This window comes from Aspergillus niger (genome assembly GCF_000002855.4).
Source record: "Aspergillus niger supercontig An06".
Taxonomy (NCBI): domain Eukaryota; kingdom Fungi; phylum Ascomycota; class Eurotiomycetes; order Eurotiales; family Aspergillaceae; genus Aspergillus; species Aspergillus niger.
Window position 1 is genome coordinate 188,968 of NT_166522.1, and position 25,045 is coordinate 214,012.

The window sequence follows — 25,045 nt, forward strand, 5'->3', positions numbered from 1 at the left end:
CGGCGGCTTATGGGACCCCACGTATTACTTCATAGACTCTTTAGATTTGCTGCTCACGATTAGAGCTATACTTCTCCTATATTAAAGGCAGGAAGCGGAAATTAGGTACATGACTTACTGGTAGGCTGATCGCTTTCTAGTTATCACAGAAAGGTATGACTCAGGCAACAGGTACAGGCACGGCAGCGGCTACCATTAACGCCGGCTATTATAGCGACCGCGGAATCAGAGAAAGCCGATTAAGCGCATTGACCATGCCATATCGAGGCTGGCAGAAAGGATCTGTGCTCCCTTCTCTATCAGCCAAGTTATAGAGTGCGTGGAGTTTTACGCGGAGCCAAAGGGCGGCCTTGATAAATATAGCAGCGGTCGCTATCGAGCTACGGGCCGTGTAGATGGCAAGCAGGGATAACCAGTACCAATGCAAAGTAAAAGTGACCCTATTAATAGTAGATATCATTTATATGTCAACTCAGTTGCTACTATTGGCCCTGGTACCTGATCTGCAACCAACGATCTTTCGAATGGTATACAGACAACTTGATTATCAATCTTATTGATCATGCCCGCAGTGCTTTATAAATATATCATTTACAGTTGCGTAATACTTGCTGGTATGTTCAGCTGTTTCAATAATTGCAGATATTGAAATACTTAGTGTCGCTTCAGTTACCACTTATAAAACCAAATGGGCGCTACATAAAAAGCGTGACTCTGAGCGAGCGAAACACATACCGTAGGATTATATATAAGTTCATTCCGGAGTTCGGAATTTGTTCGTCTACTAATAGCACTAGTATGCTCACAGTTCATCATCAGGGAAAAGCAGGCTTGATATTTGCACTGATCTACAGTCTGAACTACTATGTCACTAGTCAATCCATATTAAACGTACACGTTTTTTCGTGCCCGGTAGACAGTATGCCACTTTCAATCCCATGAAGGAAAGCGAATGCTCATAATCTACGATCAACCTGCCTCAAGCATAAGTGAACTATCGAACATCAAGTATACCCCTACACAGCCGCTCAGCAGTATTCTAAATCATACCAGAGCCGATAATTCTTGAACCCCGACATCTGGGCCCGATGAGCCTCCTCCCTCTCTTCGTCCGACCTTTTCTTGTGCTCCAAGGCTTCGGAAATATGCATTGGGTAATACCCCGTCTCGTTCATTACCATATCCACCAATTCTTTGGGAAGGGTCGATAACAAGGTCGATTTCGCTAGTATGGCATTGCGCCACCAGTCATGCTGCTGAGGGGGTACGTTCCGAGTCGAGCAGATCCGATAATGGGGATCAACTAACCACAAGACGACGCACCGTTGATGTCCTGGGCGACTTGGATCAAGCAAGGAGAAAGGATGCTTTTTATAACGCAAGGTATTAGACCAAGCGAGAAGTCGACCGCTAGTGACTGCGACCGAGCCCAGTGTTTGAAGGTTCAGAGCCTTTGGCTCCTCGCCAACTGCCGGGCAAGGAGGCATACCGTAAAGTTTGTAGATGCACAAGGGATCCGGTTGGTGACCATGCAATCTCAAGTTATCATTCTGTTGGTACGAAATGCGGGATTCGGTGATATTCTCCGAGCTATAGCAGAAGTGGGCAGTGGCAACAATATGCTCGTTGAGCATGCCATCCACATGGAATTCTTGATCCCCGGGATAATGAGGCTCATTCGCCGTCAGGTCGATACTGAATATCCGAACAATTACCTGTAAGCCCTGCTGCCGAAATTGCTCCTCCAGTGACACCAAGTAGTAATCATGATTATGAAGCACGTCATACTTACTATCACACTCCCATGGGCCGAAGATTGGATTTGCAGTCTTCCCCGCTTTCCAGTCTTCATACGTATAGGAGACACCTGGCTCGGGGTATGAGAACCGATGAAGTCGTCTCCACTTCGCCTGTACTATCCTCTCAACACTATGGGGAGATGCCCACATTTAGGTGTCATGAGACTCAGAAGGTCTTGGGCCTGGGGTGGATCATCGGGCTCTGGTGGGAACACGCGATATTTCGGATCCACATCTGGTAACCGAAGATAGTCTTTCACTTTGTCACAATGGCCTTCCCATTCTTCTGGCGACCAAGCGCGTCGAGTGATTTCTTGATTCCACACAACTGGCAGTAGGTCCTTCGGTGGGTATTCTGCCCATGGGGGTACTTCACTATCCGAGACACCGTACGTATAGATCCGCCGGGGCGTGCGACCTCGAAACCCTTTTACCAAAACGTCATTCCAAGGCGCTATAGACAAAGAGATAAGCTTTTCAAGGGAAGCATATGCTTCAGAATGTACCGGGTGGAGGTTGTTGATGTACGATGCTATCCGTACCGCCGTTCCCGAAGACTCGGCGAATTCAACGTCGCAAGGTAGCCATTGATAGCAGGAGGAGTATTGTCGGCATTTGAATTTAACGCTGGGATGACTGAACACTTGGGGAAAAGGTCCAAGCTTAGTCAGGGGATGATCTGGCACTGGTGCCGTCTGTCCCCGGTCGGAGGGAGGATACAGGTTAGAAATCTCTCCAAGAGAAACCCGACCACCATGACTGAGAACAGTCGTCCGACCGTAGATAAGCATGTGGAGTGACGGGTCCACCAAATCATGCGTGCTACACTTGGGAATTTGACTAAGTGCATCCTGGAGTTGATGCACCAGGGTCCCTGTCACATCTCGATCGGCTTTACAAACGCCAGAGTCGGAATTGAGGACAAGAACGTGGCCAGTGTCACGAAATGCTCTGGCCTTATCTTGTAGCTCCGCAACACACCAGAGCCATGCTCTCGTAGTCACCAGGTCCATGTCGACATCCAGATCCATGTCAGAGTTGAAATTTGCGCAGGAGATTGCCTGTGCATGCCATGCGGAGAGAGTATCTTCATCGAAGACCCCCTGGTCCCAGTTTTGAATATCAGTAATGCGCTCCATGAGTCGCAACATATTCACTTCGGGTGCGGTCAGCCTGAGAGGTTTCCTTTTCGTATTCTCTCGTGCCCCGTGTGTGAAGCGCTGGCCGATCTCGAACTCATACTCCAGGGGGATCCCGTTGAAGCCCGGAACACGAAGTGGACCCGATCCACTGTTATCAAAGTGCAAGGGGGGATCCATTTCGCTATCCATGTTTGTCCTCAACCGAGCCTGATGCTGGGTACAGATGATGGACAAACAAAGGAACAGCGCCGTAGGCTAGCTTTTCAATAGTTAAACTGGCGGCGGAAGAGACCGACGGAATGACCAGGTATTTTAGTAGTGCGCCGCTGGGATGATGTCTCGGTGTTATGACGGAAGTCTCGTTTCGGCCGGACGTGCGCAGACGGCGGACCCATAGCATATGATTATGGGCAGGCGCTAGATTGGACTACTGGTTGGTACTAACTTGCTAAGCTCCTTTCCATGCGAGATTCCACAAAAGAGTTGACACTAGGAGTGCCATTATACGTAAAATCGATTATTGTTATCTCCGAATTCTTCAAAAGATGCTTAAAAATGAACACAGACAAATGCCAATTTCAGTTTTCATGAATAGCTAGAATACGGAATAGATCAAGCAGATTGAGAGAGAGACAAGACAGGTAATTACTCAAATGAAAGCAAGGGTCTCTAAGGATGCCCGCCGCTCATCTCCATCCTTCCAAGGTACCAATAAGACGACACCCGCCACCACTTGTTCCCGCGGTGCTTATGGTGGCTACCGTGTCTATGAGAGTCCAGGTGTCGCTTGATAGCGGGGTTACTTGGGGTCTGAGAAAATGGGAGGCTTTCAGTTAGCTTCGCCGAATGCATGTAAAATCTTGTACAGTAGCGAGGAGCCGTCGAAAGGAGAAATTCTTGCGGCACTAATTTGCTGCCATGAGGTTACTTACTATGCGAGCAGCAGATAAGGATATTGTTGGAGACTGTATAGGATGAGAAGATGAGGCCGCGTGTGAAAGCCAAGCATCAAGAGAAGAGTCATTCCCCTGCCTGCAGACACCGTAGGAAAAATTTGGGTTGGCTGCTGTAGCCACGGGAGAGTGTCGGAAAAGTTCACACTGGCCACCGCTGGTGAAGAGCCAGGTACGGCATGCAGGAATGGTCGAGCATTTCAGGCTGCAATCCGATGCATCGGTATAGTTAGAGCCGAATGTCAAAGCAGCTCCGCTAAAGAACGCAATAGTATCGTGAGAGATACTACCCATGCAAGATGTGCTTGCAGTGGTTGTTGCAACCAGAGCAGCAAGGCTCACAAAGGTAGAGAGAGATATCAACATTGTGTAGAGTGAAAGTTAACTAGAACAGGGCGATAGATAGATAGAGCGTCTCTCCTTCATCTAGCCTCTTTATATCATCTCGAGGACAAGGGTCATCACCCAAGACGTATATCCAGAGGGTTCAGTCATGATGGTATGTTATCTTAGCAAGAACCTACGACTTGCTCTAGGTACTATCGTTGTAATTTAGTATCCCTGGAAGGTAATCACTCAGGTCGTAGTGGCTGTCCCAGTTCGGCGTGAGGGTTGTTCCCCTCTCAGAGTGCGCTGGCACGATGTACATCTTAGGTATAGTAAGCCGTTTAGTCCGCGCCTCGCGTATTCCTGTTAGGCAGAACCTCCGTGTTGATAAGGAGGAGTGGGCCGCTATACCACATCCGCTTGAACGTCTATATTCGACGAGATAAGACAGCTACTCTCAGGGTCTCATTTCCGATCTACCATCATATTCTTGCTTCTATAGTTTTAAGCCTTCGGGGTACCGACGCACTAGCGTCTCCGTCGCTTTTCCATCCTAATGGGTAAGGTGTTCAAGTTTGCGCCTCCTTTTTGCCGAAGATACTCCGCGGTAATTTAGATTGCTACTCCCATGCCATCTGGCCTGGGCTACCCAGCCAATGATTGTTTCTCAGAATTAGCAGCAGCCCAGCCATTTCGCAATTTTCCACATCTTGGTCCGGCTACAATTTGAAGCTATTATCTTTCATAACAACTAATACATCATGCTAAACTGAATTTACAGGTGCATCCTGAGTTGCCTTCACTTGACAAAGCCCTTGTACTATCCGCTGTCCAGGGGTGTCCCCAGCTAGCCTCATCACCCCTATCAGTTAGACTACTTTATCTGCTGTCTTCCTAAATGACTGAAAGCTTGATACATAGCATCCTGAAGCCGGAGCCAGAGTATAAAGTTCACATGAAATAAACGAGCACAAATGATCTCCGCAGTAGCGACAGATACAAGAGACAGGAAGACAAGACAAAAGAACACACAACAATAAAAGACAGATTAAATAAATTCTGACTCCCCAAATTCCCAGTCCTCAAGAACAGCCCGCCTCCAGCGACGGTATCACCCGCTGATACATATTCACGATATTTTGGTGAGTTCTGTAAACCCGGGTGGTAGGTTTGGCTTGGGCAAACTTGAGAAAGTCATCGTAATTACTCATGACTCTCGTCATGTCCCCGTCCGATGCCAGCAATGCCATGTTTGCATAATCAAGATCAGCGTAAACAATCTTCAATGGGGGTGACACAGTCCTGTCAATACCCAATTCTCGTTGGGTGCTCAGCAGGTCGACGTCTGGGTACTTATCTGCAAAAGCCAGCGCTTTCGCACCCTGAAGCTCCCCATTAAGGACAATCATCTCACTGAGCCTCACGGCCTGCGCCCATTTCAAGGCCACCACTGCCTTGTCCATCAGATCGGTAGATGGCACAACTGCTCGAGCCTCTTGTATTTTACTCGCGACAGCATTGACCACATTGGCAAAGTAATCCGGAGCATTCTTGATGATTTCGTCAGCCTGTAAGTCGCTACCATTGTAATTCCAATACGTATCAATCTCCTCGGCTGTTGCATAGACGTCGGGGCTTCTAGTGGATCCAGTTGAAGTGGGCGTGAGATCTTCCGCATAATATGGATCCATGATCGTTCTCAAAAAGGCCTCCAAGGTACAATCTCTACCAATACAGTCACCTCCGATTGTGGCCTCATATGAGATCCCGTCTTCGGCTGCTCTGGCTGCAGCTGCGGCATCGATCTGATAGGCATAGTAGAAAAAAAGAGCTTCGAAAGGACCGGTCATTTTCGAACAATGCCCAAGTTCAATGGAAAGAACCAGCATGAAGATAAGCAGGACGGGCTTCATTGTGCGTAGATTTTCGAAAGCAGAATATTCAAAGTCTCGTTGGAAGAAGAGAATGGAAAGGAAGGTCTTCATTATTCTCAATTAGACCAGCATAGAAATAAGAACACCAGGGATTTACTAGTATCTTTATGTATCTTCCATGAAGGCCTCTCCCACAATCAGCGTGGTAAATTCGCCATGATCCTATCGAAAATTGGGGGCCTTATCGTTCACCATGGCGCCTAACCGATCATAACGCCGGCCACTACTAGTCAATGCAACCTCAATAATTGCAATCAAACTAAATAACCCGGTTATGGTGGATACCAATTTGCTTTAGCGAAAGACTACTAGCGTTGGTGTCACAGATAAGAGTATACGGATTATTGAACAGGAGCCTGTGAGACTATCGAGGTAGGAATTGCTGCGAGCCGACATGATGTCGTTCCAAATTAATCCCTCATCTAGTTACGAAAAAGCTCAACTAGTATCCGCTAGTAGTAATGAATACCTACGGATAATGGGATGTCTATGCCCTTTGGTTGAGACTGGACCACAGCTGACAGGCCTTCTCTATCTATAAATAAATGCCTATATGCTCTGGTCTATCTCAAGGACTGGCACAGTTGCTCATTCTCACTTACGCTCACTTTCACATCATTAAATCGTTCGTTTCAATATAGAACTCACTCATTTCATTCACCCCTTTTATTAGCTTCGGTCTTCCTCTCCTGCAGGCAAAATCTCCTTCTCGACTCTTTATTCTATTTGTTTCACTGCTCAGCTCTATAGGGGCATGCCTCTAATTATGACACCCTTTCTTCCAGCGATCTTGGGTCTTGTGCTTTTCTCACTTAATGTCCATTCACGAGCAGTCTTTGCCCATTTTATGGTATGTCCTTTGTTATTTTATAAGGAACCTGGGCTGACAGCGCCGATAAGGTCTCCAATACCCTCGGCTATACAGTCGATGATTGGCAAAATGAGATGCTCCTGGCTTTGGACGCGAATATCGACGCATTTGCGATGAATATCGCTGTAGGAGACGCTACCAACACACAATCTTTGGAAAATGCTTTCTCAGCTGCTGTGAACACTGGATTCTCTCTTTTCTTTTCCTTTGACTATGCAGGGAATGGGGCATGGGCCAAGGACGACGTCCTGGACATGCTAGAGACTTACATATCGGCCAAAGCATATTGGAGATATAACTCAAAGCCCTTTGTCTCTACAATTGAAGGTCCTGACAATGCAGACGATTGGATTGATATAAAGGAAAAGACTGGGTGCTTCTTCCTTCCTGACTGGTCCTCCGTGGGGGCTGATGTCGCCGTGAGTCTTGGAGGCGGGGTGGCTGATGGCTTATTCAGTTGGGCGGCATGGCCGTACGGCCCAAGTAATATGAATACCTATGTTGACGCCTCTTACATTGATTTTCTGGATGGTAAGCCATACATGATGCCGGTCTCTCCCTGGTTTTTTACCAATATGCCTGGATACAACAAGAACTGGCTGTGGCGGGGTGATGATATCTGGTATGACCGCTGGATCCAGGCCATGTATCTTGCCCCTGAGTTCGTTGAAATCATCTCCTGGAACGACTTCGGTGAATCCCACTACATTGGCCCTACTCCGGACGCTGATTCCTCGCTTGCTGAATCGACTTATACAGCTTTCGGGACAGGTCAGGCCCCGTACAACTATGCCTTGAACATGCCACACGACGGTTGGCGAGCTTTTCTTCCCTGGCTCGCTGATACTTACAAGAACAACATCTCGACAATCACGCAGGAAGGTGTTCAGGCATGGTACCGACTGAATGTCCGGGGAAGCTGCACGTCGGATGGCGGGACAACCGGTAACACTGCGAGCCAACTGCAACTGGAATACTGGCCATACGAGATCCCTCAAGACCGGATATTCTTCTCTGCTTTATTAGCCTCTTCAGCAGATATTTCAGTGACAGTCGGGGGTACAGACTTAGGCGCATCTTGGAATAGTACCCCCAGTGGAGGGGCGGGCGTCTACCATGGTAGCGTGGAATTTTCGGTGCAGGCAGGGAGCGTCGAGGTGGCTATCACTCGAGACGGCGCAACAATTGCAAGCTTCACTGGCGAGGAAATTGTGACAGGCTGTGCTGCATCAACTGGAATTGAGAATTGGAACGCCTGGGTAGGCAGCGCCATGTCGGCCACCACGATCTCAGCCACCCCGACCTACTCCCTCGCAGACGAGGTATGCATCCGCGGCTGGGGGGTAGGCAACTTTAATGGCCTTTGCTCCTTTGCTTGTGCACTAGGATACTGCCCTGTCGGGGCTGTCTGTGCCAGGAAATGGGCCCTCAGGCAAAGTTGCCTAAAAGCCTGGGAGTGATCGGCTACCCTGCCGCTGGAATGACATCCGACTACTCGGGTCTCTGTGCCTTCTCTTGCAATTACGGCTACTGCCCTTCGTCCGCTTGCACCACTACAGAAGTGGCTCTTGCTACTTCTACTGTGTCACCATTCACCCCTGACACTTGTACTTCTGGAGAAGGAACCGGTGACCTGACAGGTCTGTGCAGCTATAGCTGCGCCTACGGTTTCTGTCCCATCCATAACTGCACTTCTACTGCAACCGGTCCCTTAGACGTGCCGCCTACTGCAAACACTAGCATATATGGCTACACCATGGATGCCTATACTGACAGTGGTCTATGTGACTTTGCGTGCGAGCGAGGCTATTGTCCATCGCCCGTCTGTTCGGACGACGTTGCTGGTAACAGTACAGACCTAGTGTGCACAGATGATGATCCTGATTCGGATTGTGCCGATGACGTCGAAACCTGCGACTACACCCTTACTTTCGACAGCTTTTCGAGTTTGAAGTCTTCTCTAAGCTCCATAGAAGACTATTGTGTGAACTATTATGCTCTTGGTATCCTTTCCGACATGCTCGCCGACACGATGACCAATTACACGGACATCCTCTCAAGCTATGGTGGCAAATTTACTGAGTACCAGGAGTACATCCGCGAGGAAGTTCCTGGCGTATTGGAGGATTACATGAACCCTGGGGGTGCTGGAAACGCCTTCTTCACGTGTACCTTTGCCCAGGATGGCGTGAACGCTTCCACAACCACATGTCCGTTTGACGTGGAACAGCTTTACAACGACTATGAAATATACTACAACCTTATCAACGCTACTGCCTTTTGGGCCAACCTCACAGCCACTACCGGAGTCCAAAAGAACTGGGTGCAATTCGGAGACAAAGATGTCGGCTCCAGTTGCGGCGTAGGATCTGGCAAGACATGCCAGCCTGACAAGGGTGTGCTGAAGGGTTACCCTCTACCGGCTGATAACATCACCGTGACGAACCCACAGACGATCGTCGAGGATGCGCTTCCAGGAATCTATAATTTGACCGAGACGATCTATCTGACCCAGATACTGTCGGCCACAGGTGCATATGGAGGTAGCATGAACGATGTGCTTCTCACCATTTCAACCGTCGTCTTCACGCTGGCTCAAGCGGTAGCAAACATGGGCGAGGTGGTTGAAGTTGCTGATAAGGCCTCAGAAGAGAAAAAGAAGGCAATGATCGAGGAGATCATCTTTGGCGTGTTAATGGTCGTCCCTTTCCTTGGCGAAATCAGGCTGATTTCGGACAGTTTAGAGCAATTGGCCGATATGATGTCGCTCATCGGAGATGCAGGCGCATTGGGTAGTACGATCTACGGCGTAGCCACCGACCCAGATTCGGCAATACTGGATATATTCACAATTGCCCTGATGGGCGGTTACCGGACGCCGGAAGAGTTTGAGGAAGCTGCCAATGCCCGTCGCGCGCTGACTGATGATGAAATTAGTAGCCTGGGGTCGGACTGGAAATCGTGGAGCGATGACCTCTCCAATGTGAGGTCGGTGTGTTACTGAGATGCCCGACGCAGGGTATTCACGCACAATATCATTCTTCCTTCATGGAACGTGTGTCACCACCATTTCAAATGTGTAGTATGAGAGCAGAATATGGACGATTATAACGGTCTTATACAAGAGGGCCCTGTTTTTGGTGAAATGTAGACTCGTGACACTTCTCCAGATATCGGCCTGTCTGTATGCTCCATACAGGAGACGCACTTGATACTGGAGTCATAGCCTGGTGGGAAATAGTGTCGAAAGTGAAATTCTAAACCAGAAGGAGAATGAAAGCACGTAAAACCATCGGTCATGATCCGTGCACGGGATCCACAAAACTAAGGTCGGGCCCTCCCGATCCTGACTCATTCCGCTATCAACACGTGACTCTCCCCGAACTCAGCTCACATTCGCGGCATCAGGTGGTTCGCGGCGGACCACTTTGAGCATTGCCAGGTACTTTAGCCCCCAGTGCCTAGTCGGAACGCATTATATGAATGGGCTGGTGCTGTCTAGCATTTGACGCAACCGTCTGAAGCTTCTCCAGAGCGCAGCCGCGTTTCAAGTCCGCGATCTCATTACTGCATCGCGGGGTCAACCAAGTGATCGAGCAGGCGCATTATACATAATCAGCTCCCCTAGAGTCCAGCAATTTCAGAAAATATGCCATCCTCGGCTCCGGTGCCCGCAACGGGCTTTCAGGCTCTCATTCTATGCGGTCCCGGCGTCTCTCTTAACACCTTCACATCGAACCCGGAGGAGTACCCGAAGAGTCTCATTCCTATCGCAAACAGGCCCATGGTGTTCTATCCCATCGACTTTTGCAAGCGGTCAGGCATTACAGGTACGTTGTTGGTGACTAAAACATGTGTCCTTCAACCCTAGACTGGCAGATCACCTGTCCTGGACTAACGTCATATCTCGGCCGATACTAGATATCACATTAATCACGCCCCCTTCCTCTCTCGGTCCCCTTCAAGCTGCTCTCAAGCAAAACCCACATCTCACATCGCTACCCGCCCCCTCCGTGTCCGTCGTGGCCCCAAAAGACCTCGAAATGACCATGGGAACGGCCGAACTGCTCCGTCTTCCGGAGGTTCAAGAATGCATCAAGACAGACTTCCTTCTTCTTCCATGCGACTTGATATGTGATATCCCAGGTGAATCTATACTAGAGGCGTGGTTGGTCACTCAGGGCGCTTTGGGGGGTAATTCCGATGGCCCGGGTGGGGAGCAAGGGGGACGTCGCGGCGGGCTTGCCGTATATTATCAGACACTGGGTCGTGAGGAGAGCGTGAAAGGCGAGGCCACCGACTTTGTCGCTGTCGCGCCTCTCGGGCAGGATGAAGCTCCGGTAGTATCACACCTCGTTGATGGACCTTCAGCCCTGCGGTTTGGCCTATCAAAACTACTCATGTCAATGCCTATGGATACTGTGAAGGAGAGGATGGAACAGGAGAAGGGCTTCCTTGTGCGCCACGCCTTAGTACAGAAGTATGCCCAGGTCAAGATGTTGACCAGCTACCGGGATGCACATCTTTATGTCTTTCCCTATTGGGTGAAGGATCTAGCTCGTCACCAGGAGAAGCTCGAATCGGTAAGTGAGGATCTTATCGGCTATTGGGCCAAAGCAGGATGGCAAAAGGGTCTAGGGGATAAGCTGGGAATGAACAAGATCTTCCATGATCAAAGCCAGCACGACAACAAAAGTCACGACGGCGATCTGGTGGAGGACGAGATTGATCTCAACAACATAAGTTCTACAAAGGTCGGCAGTCCGGCTTCACAAGCTGTGGAACACCCTCAAATTCTCGCCTATGTACAACAGGGGTCAACACCCTTTGTTCGAAGAGTTGACAGTTCCGCTATCCTGCTGTCAACATCCCTTCGGCTGGCCAAGCTAGACTCGATCGAGGAAGTTGGTCGCCAGGCAGCATCGCCTTTTGCGCATAGCCAGAAAGTTGCCCATCCTGAGGGTGTGGCCCAACGCTGCACAGTTACAAAGAGTGACTGTTTGCTTGCTGAGAATGTTACCGTGGAACCAACATGTGTCATCAAGGAGAGTGTCATCGGGCCCAACTGCCATATTTCTAGTGGTGCACGACTCACTCGCTGCGTGGTAATGGACGGAGCAGTAGTTGAGTCCCGAGCTCAGTTGACAGGCTGTCTAATTGGCCGACGAGCTAGGATTGGTCGTGAATGCGTCCTCAAGGACTGTGAAGTCCAGGATGCCAACGTCGTTCCGGAGGAAACGGATGCTAAGAATGAGAAGTTCATGGTATTCGAAGGTCTGGATGATGAAGGAGATGAGGGAATGGACGATATGGATGAGTTCGACGGTTGAGTCTGTTTATGAGTTCAGTGGCGACTGGTTCGATAAATATTTCACATACCCCTGCTTATGTCTCGATGAGAAAGACGAAATGATTTTCAAAAGTTACGTCACTGGTGGACATTGACCATTAAGTTGCACCTGATGCGCAGGCTACTTGTAGAGCTGGTATACACAACATTCTCGACCGGCGGCCGACTCAGTCCGATCTAGTCCGATTTGAGCCGAAGTTCCTATTCAGCCTAAAGCGTTGGATGTTACAGATACCGCTTGCTTATAACAGGTTAGAATAAGACCCCATGATGACTCCACGTGATCCACCATTTATAATCTTGGCTTCCAGATAAACTCATGAATCCTTCGGTAATGCTTCCGCCGACCATACTATTGGAATAGTGACAACCATACCCACAATACAATGCTGACCTCCCCATTGGATGCATCTCCTTTCAAAATCATGGAGAGCTCCACACTTGACTCCGATCTTCCACCCTTCGATATCAACATATCTTCCGGAATTCCAATATCTACCGGTGCAGTGGAAACGGAGGAAGAAACCGATCCCAGTACAGCTACGCGCTTGTGAGACGTGTAGCCAACGCGACAGCTAACATGACCTCGTCCAGCAGGCGAGATCACTCATATTTACCCCGGAGCAGACCTCGTGCCCTTAGACGTCTTCCCGTCTTCTCTTCCACGACGGCTCGTGAGGCGGGCACTATCTTATCGTAAGCTTCTTTGTCGCGCAGGACAGTTTTACCAAGCTCACTGCACTAGGATTTGCGATCATGACGCCTCGTGTACTTCCATCGCGCAATGTGTCTAATCCGTATCTCCAATACTGGTTTCCTATGTCACTGAACGACCAGGCGACATTTAAGGCTATCGTACTATCCTCTCTATCTCATGAGCGGATTAATGGTTTGTTCTCAGCAAACATGGCTAGCCTGACATCGACCAAAGAGGTCGTACCGTATTTGAAACAATACTACTTGGATACGATAACTTCGATCAATGAAGCACTACACGATTCTGCTCGAGCAACTGCTGATGCGACTATCTTGGCGGTCTTGATGATGGTCGAAAAGCCATTGCTTCAGGATCATAATGAATGGTCCAAGCGGTCTCCATTCCAGGCACCTCTCCATGGATTACAGTGGTTAGACGTTCACAGTGCTAGAGAGCCCAATCTGGTCCACCAGATGGGTCTTCACAAGATTATATCCTTGAGGGGTGGCCTTGCTCAAGTCAAGACCCCCGGTCTTGCAGCCGCCGCATTCTAGTAAGCCACGTCTCTCATCACCCACGATTAGAAACTGAAAATCGCCTTAGCCGAGTACTAGTAAATTCGACACTACTGCTCTCCCCTCCGCCGCTTCCTTTCGTCGCACTGTCTGGCCAGAACGCATCCGAGATAGAAAAGCACTTGCTCCTTGGCACCATGAACCTAGTCAATCGCTTAAACGTCCTCAACAAACTCCCTCTCGAGTCGGAACTCCGACAAGTGATGCATGGACTAAGAGCCTACACAGCAAATATCGACGACTATATTTCTGGACGCAGTCCATCCTACAGTCCCCAGGCAATGTGTGACCAGCGCAATTTAGTCCAGTATCATCTGATGAGCATAGGGCCCATTGCCGGCACAGGACTTGGGGCTATATCCGAAGTCTGTCGACTAGCGACAATTATCTACAGCATCGGAGTGACATTTCCACTTTCTGGCGTCCGAGCTCCTTTTGGAACTCTGGCCATGACATTACAGTCTGAGTTAGAAAAGAATGATCTTCTCAACAACTGGCCGATCCTGGAACATGGCGATATCCTGTTTCTGTGGATCCTGATGGTGGGCGGTATAGCAGCTAGGGACAGTCCCGGAAGAGGCTGGTTCATCGAGTGCTTGTCTGAGATTATGTTTGTCTCAGAGAACGTGCAGTGGAGCTGCGTGAAAGAAAAGCTACAGATGATACTTTGGCTAGACATTGCTTGCGATATGGCGGGCAGAGACGTCTGGAGTGAAGCCCACTCTCTTCTGCAAAATCGAGCGCAAAGGGCAAAATCAGTCCCTTTATCGCCTAGAGCAAACCAGAAGTTGAAGGCACCTTGTGCCCACTGTCGATCAAAGAAGATTAAGTGCGATAAGGATGATCCTTGTCAGAATTGTGTCAGAAGTGGGCTGAGCTGCGGCTCAGCTGGAGCCAGTGCGGCTTTCCAGGCAAGGGTGCACGTGTTCTCCATGCGACAGAAGCCGTGTGATCTGTGTCGACGACGGAGGGTGCGATGTGATAAGGAGAAGCCGTGCAAGCGCTGCAAAGATGGTGGCTTCAGATGCGTTTACAGAGAAGACCAATGGGTTGAAAGCTTGGAATTGAGATCCTCCCAGGCTGGTTGCAGTTAGTATCTGCTACTAAACAATTAATGAACCACCACTCCCACTCTAGCGACTGGGTTTCAACGATACAAAAATAGGAATACTGGAACAAGATCGTTGGCTTCATACATTAGACGGACAGTCCGGTCATACTAATGTTGAACGATGCAATAGGTGCGCTGTGATCATTGAAATCTATCATGAACTTAAGACAACCAACTACCGCCTAATCATCTAAGAAAGCCCACCATGACGCTCAATCAACTGACCAGAGCATATACACCACTCACAATCCAAGAGCACGAATCTCGAACTCCACAATACTAGGAATGGCCTCCCAAAGGCTCGGTCCCTCAGGCTTCCACCCTAAAGCGCGCAGCCGACTAGCCCGACTGCGACAGTTTCCACCCCACAGAACCGGCGCCCACGGATGGAATTTAAGAGCGTCCTCAACGGCCAGTGGTTCGATATCCGCAGCAGCAAGCTTTCCCTTCTCATGAGCAATCTGGGTGACTTTTTCACTCACACCTTTCCATGAGAACTCGCCGGCCTCGGCAAAATAGTATCCCTCTGGGCCCCAGGTTGCTGAGCCTCCGTTGGGCTTCAGTGCTTCTTCAGTTAGGACGAGGAATGCTTTGGCTACGTCGCTGACGTGACAGTCTGCATAAATGTTGGTCTGTCTCCAAGTTTCAAAGAGGTAGAAGGAGACTCACAATCCCAGAGATTCTCCCCCTTTCCAACAGTAAACCCTTTCCCCCGATTTAGAATCGCTTCAGTCAAGAACGGAACCTGCATGCTCCGCTTCTTGATCGGCCCCTCACCAACGCCATAGATAGTAGGCGGGCATACAATTGCTGTGGGAACATTTAGCCGCATTCCACCTGTGATAACCGCATCATCTACATTCCGGTGTAGAGCTTCCGCGGGCAGGTTAATAATCTCATGAATGTCTTTGACATCGTCGTAGATCTTTGAAGTAGGGTTTCCCGGTCCAGTCGACATATCGTTAAGAACGCCCGTGCCAGAGATGTGAATGTATCTCCCTCTTCCATTTCCATTTGCTAGGCCACTGAGAAGGGAGTTCACAGCAGGGACGTGGTCGGAGCTGGCGGTTTCTGTTGAAGTATGAAGATGTCAGTCGATGACTATTGGGTGAAGCCTGGCTATAGAGGCCGGCAGTAGCAGACTTACGCAGCACAACATCAGCCTTAGCAGCCTCCTCCTTCAGCACTGCATCATCATCGAGGGTTCCGAGGACGGTACTGATGTTGGGGAAGCGGCTCTTGAGCTTATCGGCTTGCTCTTGGTCTCGGACTAGTGCCACGACGTCGTACTCGGGGTGCGCAGCAATTAGAGTGACTGCTGTCTGGCCACCAACGTAGCCGGTTGCACCGGTGATGAAGACTCTGGGAGACATCGTTGGATGATGTGCTTGAGTTATTTGGGTTGCTGTGGTAGTTATTGTATTGGATTTGTGATTGTTGAGTGTTTTATGGGACACTGATGATGGGTAACTGTTGCCATTTTATAATCAAATCTTCGTAGAGATGCAGTCTTTGTCGATTACCAAGACAGCGAAGAATGTCGTTGAATTGCTAAGCAGATCTGGCTTTGAGGCTATTCGGATAGTCTGACACGAGGCTCGCCGAGCTCGCCGAATGCGCCGGGTTGACTAGTTGCGGATGGACTGCCGCTAGTTTAAACTGTGTCTATGCATAGGTTCTGCCTCCCAATTTCTTACTGGCTCGCTCTATATCACCCATTATGGCCAAATGCTCGTGTTTCTCGCTTCTTTCTTATCTTCCGCCAACTGAACAGATCATTGCTAATCACGGCAGCACGCTTTAGGGACTAATGAGAGAATCGGCTCAAGTCATCCAGTTCTTTCCGTTAAATTCTATACATCAATAAATACTCTCTATCTAGTATAAAAAAATAATAATAATAATAACCCTACAACAACCCCGAAAAATGAACTTCAAAACCCCTCTCACACCTCTCCACCCCCACGAACCTCAAGTCCCTCACCACCCAATCAGCCCCAGCCCTCTTCAACACATCGACAGAATGCGTCGTCGCAACCGCCAAAACCTTACAATTAGCTGCTTTGCCCGCCCGGATACCAGCCGGAGCATCCTCCACCACCAGAACATCTTTACTTCCATTATCATCATTCACCCTCCCAGCCAAAATCTTCTCTTTTCCCTTGCGATATCCCTCCGGATCCGGCTTTCCCAACGTAACATCCTCCGCTACAGTGACATGTTGCGGTTGAGGCAGTTGTAGGACGTTTAACCAGCCACTTAATAGTGCTTTCGTTCCAGATGTCACTATAGCGTGAGGAATGTGGAATTTGGCTAACGATTCGAGGAGGTTGCGCGCACCGGGGATCTCGACGGCGGGGGTTTTGCTAAGCGTGGGGATCTGGGATTCCATTTCGCTAACATCTAAGGACAAACTTTAGGTCAGTCATGACTTAGGATGGGATATGGAAGGTAATGTAAGTCTACATACATTCCCAGTTGGCCTTTGTGGGATCTAATTGTTGTAGGACATCGATGCTCCGTCGCCCGTGCGAGGTGCGGAGGATTTCATGATGGTCGATGCCTAGTTCATTGCCGATTCTGTAGTTGTGAGTAAAGTTGCTTGTAAGATGTGCTGGTGAGGGTATACCTTTTCCAGTTCTCGATTATCGCTGGGCAAATGTTAGATCCGCTTTGGGTTTTGTATGGGAATTGTTGACTCACCTTCTGTTGAATCTATGATGGTACCGTCAAAGTCTAGCAGGACTCCTGCGAAGATGTGGGATGCGAAGGGCCCGGATTCTTGCGTTTCAGGTGACATTTTTGCTTATGAGAATTAGTTATCGACGATGTGGGGGGGGGTTCAACTGCTATGTTTATCGAGCTACATCTTTATATCGACAGGCGTGGCGCTGATAGGCGGGTAGGTACTGAATTTGGCAGTTGTCCCGCCTACTAAACAGGTAATCGGCCCGACACATCTTGAACACGGTGAAGAGATATGGTTAGAGTTAAAGTTGAGTCTGGATTGTAGATCACCATCGAGCCTATAAATAGATATCTGCATGTGGAACTAGATTCGTGTGCTCATACTATGGAATCGAAGCTGCCATGTTTGCACATCTGGGGTATATCAAGAGTTGACAACCAGAGTCTCACAGAAGTCTTACTTTCATTCATATCCCTGATACAGATGTGTGATGAATATTATCTCCAGTTCTCTTTACCAGACCATATTTAGTCATTATATACCCAAGCAAGTACCAGCAACTACATCGGCTTCTGCGCCGCAACAACCAAAACATCAAAAATGGGATGAATATCCTTCCTCAGCGACTCCCTCTTCACCCCAGCATTCAACTCCTCAATCTCACTCTGCTCCCAACCCAGCACATCCCCAAACAACGCAGCAGTGAACCCCTCCACTCCCTCCACAAAATTGACCCTCATGAAACTCCCACACTCCTTCAACCTCGCATCCTTGGGCCAACTTCCAATCGGCAACTTAAACTTCATCGTATGCACGGCACCAAACCCAGCCTCAGCAACCCATTTCTCAAAATCCGGCGCCGGATCCATCGTCTGCCCGATCCTCAGACAAGCCTCCTTCAACCCATCCATCATCTTCACCATATAACTATCCCCCTTTAGACTCTCATCCTCCGAATACAACGTATTGACACTCTCCTGCAACTCTAACCAACCCCCAGGCTTCAAATTCTCATAACACTGCCGAATCAACCTCGGCCAATCGCGAATCGACCCCGCCATATACCGACAATGAATATAATCATATGGCTCACTCTCCATCCACTCCTTCTCCACATCATCCACAATAAACTTCACATTCGGCGGCACCCACGACGGCTGGATCGGACTGAGATCGTTTCCCACGATCTTCTCCACGTTCGGGTACTCGTCGCCCATTTGAATGGCCCAGATGCCTGTGCCTGTGCCGATGTCTAGGATTCGTTTCCCGTCCGGGTTGATCGGCGCGAGGAAGAGTCTGTTGTTGATGAGTCGGTAGAAGATGTGGTGCACCATGTCTAGTCGGTCTTGTTCGGGCTGGTCGTTGGGAAACGGGTAGTTTCCCAGATGGTGTGCGTGGTAGCGTCGGCCATGCTTGTATTCGTATTTGAGTACGCTGGAGCTGAGTGATGTTGTGGAGGATTCGGTGCCTAGGCTGATTGCGTCGTCTTCATGGTCCACTTCGATGGGGTGATCAGGGGCGATTGAGCCCATTGTTAACTACTTTTGTGTATTCCTTGTGGTCTGGTGTGGTGTGTTGTGTTGTGCTGTGCTGCAAGTGGTCGTCAGATCGAAGAATACCCAGAGAGTACGGGGTAGCAAGAGAAAAGAAAAGGGAAAAGGAAAATTGAGGGTCACGCCACTATAACCCGGAGTTTTATATCTTCACATGGTGGATTGGACGGAGCTACGGTTGGACTAGTTAAAAAGCAGCAACTACGGAGTACTTTAGTTCTGATTCGCATGTTCGGCGGAAGCCGAGGCCGGCTGTTTCTCGCTAACGAAATGCCATGCCTTTAGCGCTTATGCTGGTCCACTTTTAACGGTCGGGTTGCAGTGAGACTAGTGATATAGCGAATCACAGTGGATTCATGGGTGTTGAACGGGTCAATGGCTCCGGAGATGTGCCGGGGTTGGTTTAGATTGATTGCTGGAGGTCCTTGGTTTCGTATTTTGCGCGTGGCAGTTATCTATGTCTGGTCCAGTGGAGATAGTAGTTCTATAACGGGATGGAAGTGATGTTCTTGGCATGGAGTATAGTAGACTAGATGATGTTATCTCAAAGCACTAATCAGTAAACCCAAGACGATGTACCGCATCTATATGGACAGCAGACGGAGGGATATCCCAGCATATTACTATCGATTGATCATTTTCGTATTTTGCAAGCATGAGTTATTAGCTTATCGTAGCCTTCTTTTCAACCATTAGAACTACTAGTATCTCTGCAAGTCTCTCAAAATCATCGATAGTACTGGTATCGTTCGAGGCGCTGACTGGTTGGGACCTCTCATCATTGGTCCTTCCTGCTGCGATTGTAACAGAATCAATTCCTAACTCATGTTCTCCCTATGGAACCCACCCTTAGCAGCTACTAGAGGTCGATAACCACAACCCCCTTGTTCCTTCGAATCGTCCACCCTTTATGCCTGTCCGCTTTCGAGGCCTGCTCAATACCAGCCTCATCGCGTATAACCCTTCCGCAATGCCAACCACTGGCGTAAAGCGCCCAGTACGACCGGTATAGTTGATCCTCAGTAACCAAGGGTAGTCTTTACGTAGGCCCCCGGACGCAGGGTGCACAATACAGAAGGGCCAAAAGGATAGAAGTGGGAACAGCTGGGGGATTGATTTGTTCAATGTCATAGTGGCGAGAGTATTCGTCTACGGCGTCCTTAGGAATCCAGGCGATTGTTTTATCCTATTTGATCTTCGCTCGTTCTTTTTGGGTGAAATCTTCCCATTTCTCTTCCATTTCTCTCAGTCGTCTATTCGAAGGTGCTGAGAAGAGGTTGTGAATCGTGACTTTCGAGTCTGTCACGCTTAGAGCATGTAGCAGTTTTAAGAGAATTTCTCTAATATATCACTCAGATCATTCTCGATCGTCAGTAGCTGGATATTTGATGCTCTTACTATGATCATCACGTTTCGTACACGGTTCCGGCAGACAGACTCCCTGAGTCTGGATCAGCAGGGCATTGATATAGCTGAAGCGATGCATATCAATCTGATGAGCTTGAATCCTGCTATGACGGAACTCAAGTGCACCAAAGGCAAATAGTACAAAGTACCATGTCCGCCTATGTGTTATCTGAAAAAAGAAAAAGCAACAGGTAGAATGTGGCCAACAGTCTAGCAGAGACAATAGTAGTCCCAAAGATAGCAGCACTGACGGAGGGTTCGTAGTCATTCATCTTGTAGTTACTTGACATAATTGAAGCTTCGGATCATTAACGGTTGAGAAAGCAGAAGGCCCAAGGGCACTGACGCAGTGATTGGACGAGCACAGGGTGTATTAAAATTGATATTTGTGTCATCACTACTATATAACCGCATATTAGGTTGGTTCCGCATATGCTTTGCGGCACTCAAAATGGAGCCAATTATCAGGCTCGGGACCTTGACACTAAGGACGTAGTAGTCGGCCGAGGGCAGCTATCCTATTGACATATACGTCTTGCCAGGACCAACTCTGTCATCCAGACGCTACCCGCGACGCATTCGCTACTCTTCACGCTTCCAGATGCAGTTATGGCGACTGGTCGCCAAAATTTGAAGGAAGAGTGGCCTTTCATTTTCGTTAGGTAAAGCAAAGCTATGATCCTGATGCCCGCAGCGTGGAAGGTTTCTCCTGAGTTTCACCCTCTCCTGCATTTCTTTCTCATTCTTGATGTCTTGGACTGCGCCCTATAGCTATTTCTGTATGATTAACGTTGGCGCCGGCCCATGAGCTGTTCCAGCAGTTGGCATAATATGCTTATTAGTTGTGGGCACATTATCCCAGATACTATCCACTTCTGCCACATTCCGTGGTCGTGTACTGAATAATATGAATATATTATTATGATTAGAGTAATTAGGTCCTACTGTATGCATATAGAAGGTCAAGGGCATACAGAAAGAAGATACCATATAGTAAAGCAATATAGCTATGAGATTAAATGCAGAAGATAAGTGGAAGATGATCCAAAGCCCCTTAAATACCAGCAGGGTAGTCAAGGTCGGATTGAAAATTGGAATTGGATTTTATACCAAGTGAATCTCCGAAACATTCGCTAAATAGCTGCAGGTCGACGTTTCGCAGTCCTTGCAGTGAAGAGTTGGAAAGCTTGGAGCTATTCAGGCAGGACAGTGGGTTACTTCACTAGATTTCGGCTGCCCTTCCTCATTCATGGCTTCGCTAGAGGAATCCTTCCTCAACAGGATGTTGGTGTGAATAATGCAGTACTGCCGGCCTGTCGACACCATTGTAGATGCGAGCGTATGCTGGTCCCAGTATACCATTGTACTTGTCTCATGTGCGATCCAACCCCTCTTAACCCTCGCTTACTGTAACTAACACTATCAAAGTCAATGTAACATGGCTCACCGTTGTTTGCATTGTGGAGTAGTCTCAAGCTTTTATGCCGCTTGTATCCCTCCATGTGTACCCGTTTCCAGAAGGAGCACAACTGCCAACAGCCTTCGACCAGCCAATAAAACTCAACTAACCATCTCGCAGTATCACAAGCTTTCAGACAGCTCCGGTAGTGATGGGAATCAAACAGGGGCCATGCCTTCTTGTTATTCTAGTGTAACCTGTCTGACAATATGAACATTAACTCGACATGGCAGAGGCGTCAGCGAAAGTGGGGAAAGGAAGTAAGTATGGATAACAGTGAGAAATTATGGAACTCTAGCAGGTTGTATGAGATCCTCAACCTTGGACAATAAAGTACAACCAGTGGTATTCCTTTTCGAAGGAAACTGTGCGCTTAGGTATGAAGGCTTAGGAATAGAAATATGGTTCAGGGGGTAAGACTGCTACTACTCTGTGAATACTGTACTACTCTCTGTGAATCCAGTCTAGTATTGTGAAGGAAGAGTGGCGGTGTTACAAATAGTTCTCAGTTTTGTTGCTCTGTGGATCTGTTAGAAACATAACCTTACAGAATGGGTTAGTTCACTTGTCTTCATTGTTGACCAAGCCCCTTATCCTTGCAGCAGGATTCGATCCCTGCTGGTAAAATATGTAACATGTATTCATCGACAAATAGCCTTATCTGACAGCTGTTGATTAGAAAGGTGAGATATTACCTAGTCTTTTTTGATAGTCTACTCTGTAGTGTGTTCGTCGATTCACAGCTAATATTGGCACAGGCAGGGCTATAATTCACGCATAGTAGGCAGAAACACTGTTCATCACTTGGCTAATGGCTTCAATAAACTATAAATGACTTCAAAGGTGCCATTGTAGGTTGTCAGTTTACTTTTCTTGTTGCACTTTCGTTCACAGCCCACGCACATCTGAATCCGGATCCATCTTTGCACAGAATCCTGCAACCGGCAACTTGCGACGATAAGAAAAATGCCAACGTCAAAATATTTCGATCGAATCCCCCCATTTCCTTCTGATATGCCTGTGGTTTCTCTGGCAAAAGTCTCTCTCGAGGCTTTGAAGGACAATAGGGGATCTGAAGTAAAGAAACTATACGAAGCTGTCAAAAATGGGGGTTCTTTCTGCTAGACTTGAAAGAGTCAAGTGAAGGGGCTACCCTGCTGCAAGATGCTGAAAAAAAAATTTTGAATTGACTACAGAGCTCTCTACACTGAATCACGAGACCCTAAAAGCCTACACTTACAAACCCCCAGACTTTATGAGTAACGTGCTTCTCCCGGCTTCCTAGTCTTGCATGTTGATTAGTGAGTAGGTATAAATGTATGGGAAGCTTGAAGACGGACGATGGTGATGTCGACTATATTCACGCCTACTCGCTCAGTTAAGATGAAGTGCTAGGGATTTCCAGTCATTCACGCCTTCACCCCGATGTGATTAGCATCAGTCAGGAGCAGATCAGACAATTTATCGAACACGCCCATGCCGTGCTAGATGAGGTTTTGGCTAAATTGGACACTTGTCTAGGCATCGAATCCCAGACACTAGAAGCATTGAGTCCGCTGGATCAAGAATCTGACGGTATCGTTCGCCTGCTCTGGAGCCCAGCCCAAACCAATCCCAATTACGATCGCATTTTATTCGGTGGTCATACTGATATGGGAACAATGACGCTTCTGTTCAACATCGCAGGCGGGCTTCAGGTTCTCCCCGCAGGGTGTGAGAATTGCAAAGAAAATTGGCGTTACATAAAGCCTGAGCCCGGATGTGCTGTGGTAAATGTCGGCGACACATTGGTAGAGTGGACTGGGGGCCTCCTGCGCAGCTCTCTGCACCGGGTAGTGACAGCTCCAGGGGACCAGGCAATGGTGCAGCGGCACAGTGTGGCCTATTTGGTACGTGCTAAGCGAAATGCGTCACTTCAGCGCCTTAAAGGAGGCACCATCCCGCCACTGGCACCTGGAGAAGAGGATGAAACGCGCTCGGTAGATGAATGGAACGAATGGAAGTCTCGGCAAATTGTCCTGGGCCAGTTGAAGCCTGAGACGCGAGGCGGACGCAACATGTAATGCTATCCCCTCTCCACCCCCAAGCTCGAATTATCTCAGTTATTGGCATAGACCTCTTGCCTCTCAACATCGGTTTCCACGCAGGCCACTTTGCAGGACTGAAATTTCTGCTTGCAGTGAGCTGAATGGGATAGGATACATAATGTGCACAAGGACCTAACAACCATGGCAAATAATTGGAAAGGATTGTTTTCAAAATAGAAGCAAGGCTTGTTGGAATATGCAGTTACGCTTGTTCAACCAGAATGTAGACGAATGATGCAGTCACGGACAGGGGACATTGGTCCAACATTAACAAAGAGGAGAGTAAGAAAGAAGGATAGCTGACAGTAAATGGACAATATGAAGGTAATACAAGCGAAATATAATCGTTCGGGGTATATTAGAGATTAGCTACCCCGATGACACCACCCACCACACCACCTGCTATAGCACCAGTGTTGGTATGTGATGAGCTGTCTGAATTTGGAGCCGAGGTGGCGGATGACGTTGTCGTTGCTGTAGCGTTCAAAGTAGATGTCGATGTCGGCGTCGACGTTGCACTTGCAGTTGAGGTAGCTAGCAGTCAGCAAACGTCAGCATTGTTCGTCAATACCACGGTTGAATAAACAATACCGTAACTGATCAATTTGAGTGCGCTATAACTGGCATTTCCCGGGGAGTCGGAGTCCAAACAGCCCACCCAATCCGTCCCCTTCAGCATGAAGCCGCTCTGATCTTCGGAACAGCAGAAATACCCAGTGTAGTTATACATACTCCAGGTGCTGTTAGCACATGCCGGCGGATCAATGTCGGCCGTACAGTCAGTCCAGCTCGGGCAGCAGACATTGTTTGCGACCGAATACCGCGAGCCGGGACAGTAGGACCCGTGGGGACAGCAGGCGTGCCAGTCATCCCATGTCTTGCCGCACCCTACTTCATCACTGAGACAGGAATTGTTCCGACGAATGGCGTAACCTTCCATGTCGGTCGTCATGATAGTCAAGGTAAAATGCAGATATTCAGAAGCTCATCAACCAAGGCTGTGCACTTTTCCAGGCGGGAAGTCTGAAGAAAGTCGGAGACGGGGAGAGCAGGCTGACAGCCCCCAATGCGCAGAACCTTTTCGTTAGGCT

The 25,045-nt window shown here is 48.6% G+C and overlaps 12 protein-coding genes across 12 annotated transcripts; 5 read left to right on the forward strand and 7 right to left on the reverse strand.

Annotated features, from left to right (window-relative positions):
- Positions 1–969: 969 nt before the first annotated feature.
- An06g00780 (uncharacterized protein) lies at positions 970–4,260 on the reverse strand (the record flags this gene model as incomplete). Its single annotated transcript, XM_059748035.1, has 5 exons — positions 970–994; positions 1,051–1,915; positions 1,948–3,089; positions 3,178–3,368; positions 3,874–4,260. 5 exons carry the CDS (start codon positions 4,258–4,260, stop codon positions 970–972), a joined length of 2,610 nt encoding a protein of 869 aa, XP_059603794.1.
- A 130-nt stretch (positions 4,261–4,390) lies between these two features.
- On the forward strand, positions 4,391–5,119 carry An06g00790 (uncharacterized protein; the record flags this gene model as incomplete). The annotated part of the gene is made up of 3 exons (XM_059748036.1): positions 4,391–4,393; positions 4,482–4,553; positions 5,003–5,119. 3 exons carry the CDS (start codon positions 4,391–4,393, stop codon positions 5,117–5,119), a joined length of 192 nt encoding a protein of 63 aa, XP_059603795.1.
- Positions 5,120–5,303: 184 nt separating this feature from the next.
- Positions 5,304–6,134, reverse strand: An06g00800 (uncharacterized protein; the record flags this gene model as incomplete). Its single annotated transcript, XM_059748037.1, has 1 exon — positions 5,304–6,134. The coding sequence occupies one exon, from the start codon at positions 6,132–6,134 to the stop codon at positions 5,304–5,306; it is 831 nt and encodes a 276-aa protein (XP_059603796.1).
- An 836-nt stretch (positions 6,135–6,970) lies between these two features.
- An06g00810 (uncharacterized protein) lies at positions 6,971–10,030 on the forward strand (the record flags this gene model as incomplete). The annotated part of the gene is given in 2 exon segments (XM_059748038.1): positions 6,971–7,005; positions 7,046–10,030. Coding segments are annotated over 2 exon segments (3,020 nt in total), but the record flags the coding sequence as incomplete, so codon positions are not given.
- A 269-nt stretch (positions 10,031–10,299) lies between these two features.
- An06g00820 (uncharacterized protein) lies at positions 10,300–12,356 on the forward strand (the record flags this gene model as incomplete). Its single annotated transcript, XM_059748039.1, has 4 exons — positions 10,300–10,437; positions 10,655–10,856; positions 10,948–11,198; positions 11,247–12,356. 4 exons carry the CDS (start codon positions 10,300–10,302, stop codon positions 12,354–12,356), a joined length of 1,701 nt encoding a protein of 566 aa, XP_059603798.1.
- A 406-nt stretch (positions 12,357–12,762) lies between these two features.
- On the forward strand, positions 12,763–14,742 carry An06g00830 (uncharacterized protein; the record flags this gene model as incomplete). Its single annotated transcript, XM_059748040.1, has 4 exons — positions 12,763–12,926; positions 12,974–13,050; positions 13,122–13,626; positions 13,677–14,742. The coding sequence occupies 4 exons, from the start codon at positions 12,763–12,765 to the stop codon at positions 14,740–14,742; spliced, it is 1,812 nt and encodes a 603-aa protein (XP_059603799.1).
- A 259-nt stretch (positions 14,743–15,001) lies between these two features.
- An06g00840 (uncharacterized protein) lies at positions 15,002–16,132 on the reverse strand (the record flags this gene model as incomplete). The annotated part of the gene is made up of 3 exons (XM_001390875.3): positions 15,002–15,375; positions 15,429–15,830; positions 15,907–16,132. The coding sequence occupies 3 exons, from the start codon at positions 16,130–16,132 to the stop codon at positions 15,002–15,004; spliced, it is 1,002 nt and encodes a 333-aa protein (XP_001390912.1).
- Positions 16,133–16,668: 536 nt separating this feature from the next.
- An06g00850 (uncharacterized protein) lies at positions 16,669–17,559 on the reverse strand (the record flags this gene model as incomplete). The annotated part of the gene is made up of 3 exons (XM_059748041.1): positions 16,669–17,162; positions 17,230–17,373; positions 17,463–17,559. The coding sequence occupies 3 exons, from the start codon at positions 17,557–17,559 to the stop codon at positions 16,669–16,671; spliced, it is 735 nt and encodes a 244-aa protein (XP_059603800.1).
- A 449-nt stretch (positions 17,560–18,008) lies between these two features.
- Positions 18,009–18,980, reverse strand: An06g00860 (uncharacterized protein; the record flags this gene model as incomplete). The annotated part of the gene is made up of 1 exon (XM_001390877.3): positions 18,009–18,980. One exon carries the CDS (start codon positions 18,978–18,980, stop codon positions 18,009–18,011), a length of 972 nt encoding a protein of 323 aa, XP_001390914.1.
- Positions 18,981–19,664: 684 nt separating this feature from the next.
- Positions 19,665–20,132, reverse strand: An06g00870 (hypothetical protein; the record flags this gene model as incomplete). Its single annotated transcript, XM_059748042.1, has 2 exons — positions 19,665–19,835; positions 19,944–20,132. 2 exons carry the CDS (start codon positions 20,130–20,132, stop codon positions 19,665–19,667), a joined length of 360 nt encoding a protein of 119 aa, XP_059603801.1.
- Positions 20,133–20,358: 226 nt separating this feature from the next.
- Positions 20,359–21,910, reverse strand: An06g00880 (uncharacterized protein; the record flags this gene model as incomplete). The annotated part of the gene is made up of 5 exons (XM_059748043.1): positions 20,359–20,577; positions 20,954–21,117; positions 21,471–21,527; positions 21,632–21,721; positions 21,817–21,910. 5 exons carry the CDS (start codon positions 21,908–21,910, stop codon positions 20,359–20,361), a joined length of 624 nt encoding a protein of 207 aa, XP_059603802.1.
- A 923-nt stretch (positions 21,911–22,833) lies between these two features.
- On the forward strand, positions 22,834–23,930 carry An06g00890 (uncharacterized protein; the record flags this gene model as incomplete). The annotated part of the gene is made up of 3 exons (XM_059748044.1): positions 22,834–22,978; positions 23,153–23,168; positions 23,273–23,930. 3 exons carry the CDS (start codon positions 22,834–22,836, stop codon positions 23,928–23,930), a joined length of 819 nt encoding a protein of 272 aa, XP_059603803.1.
- Positions 23,931–25,045: the final 1,115 nt, after the last annotated feature.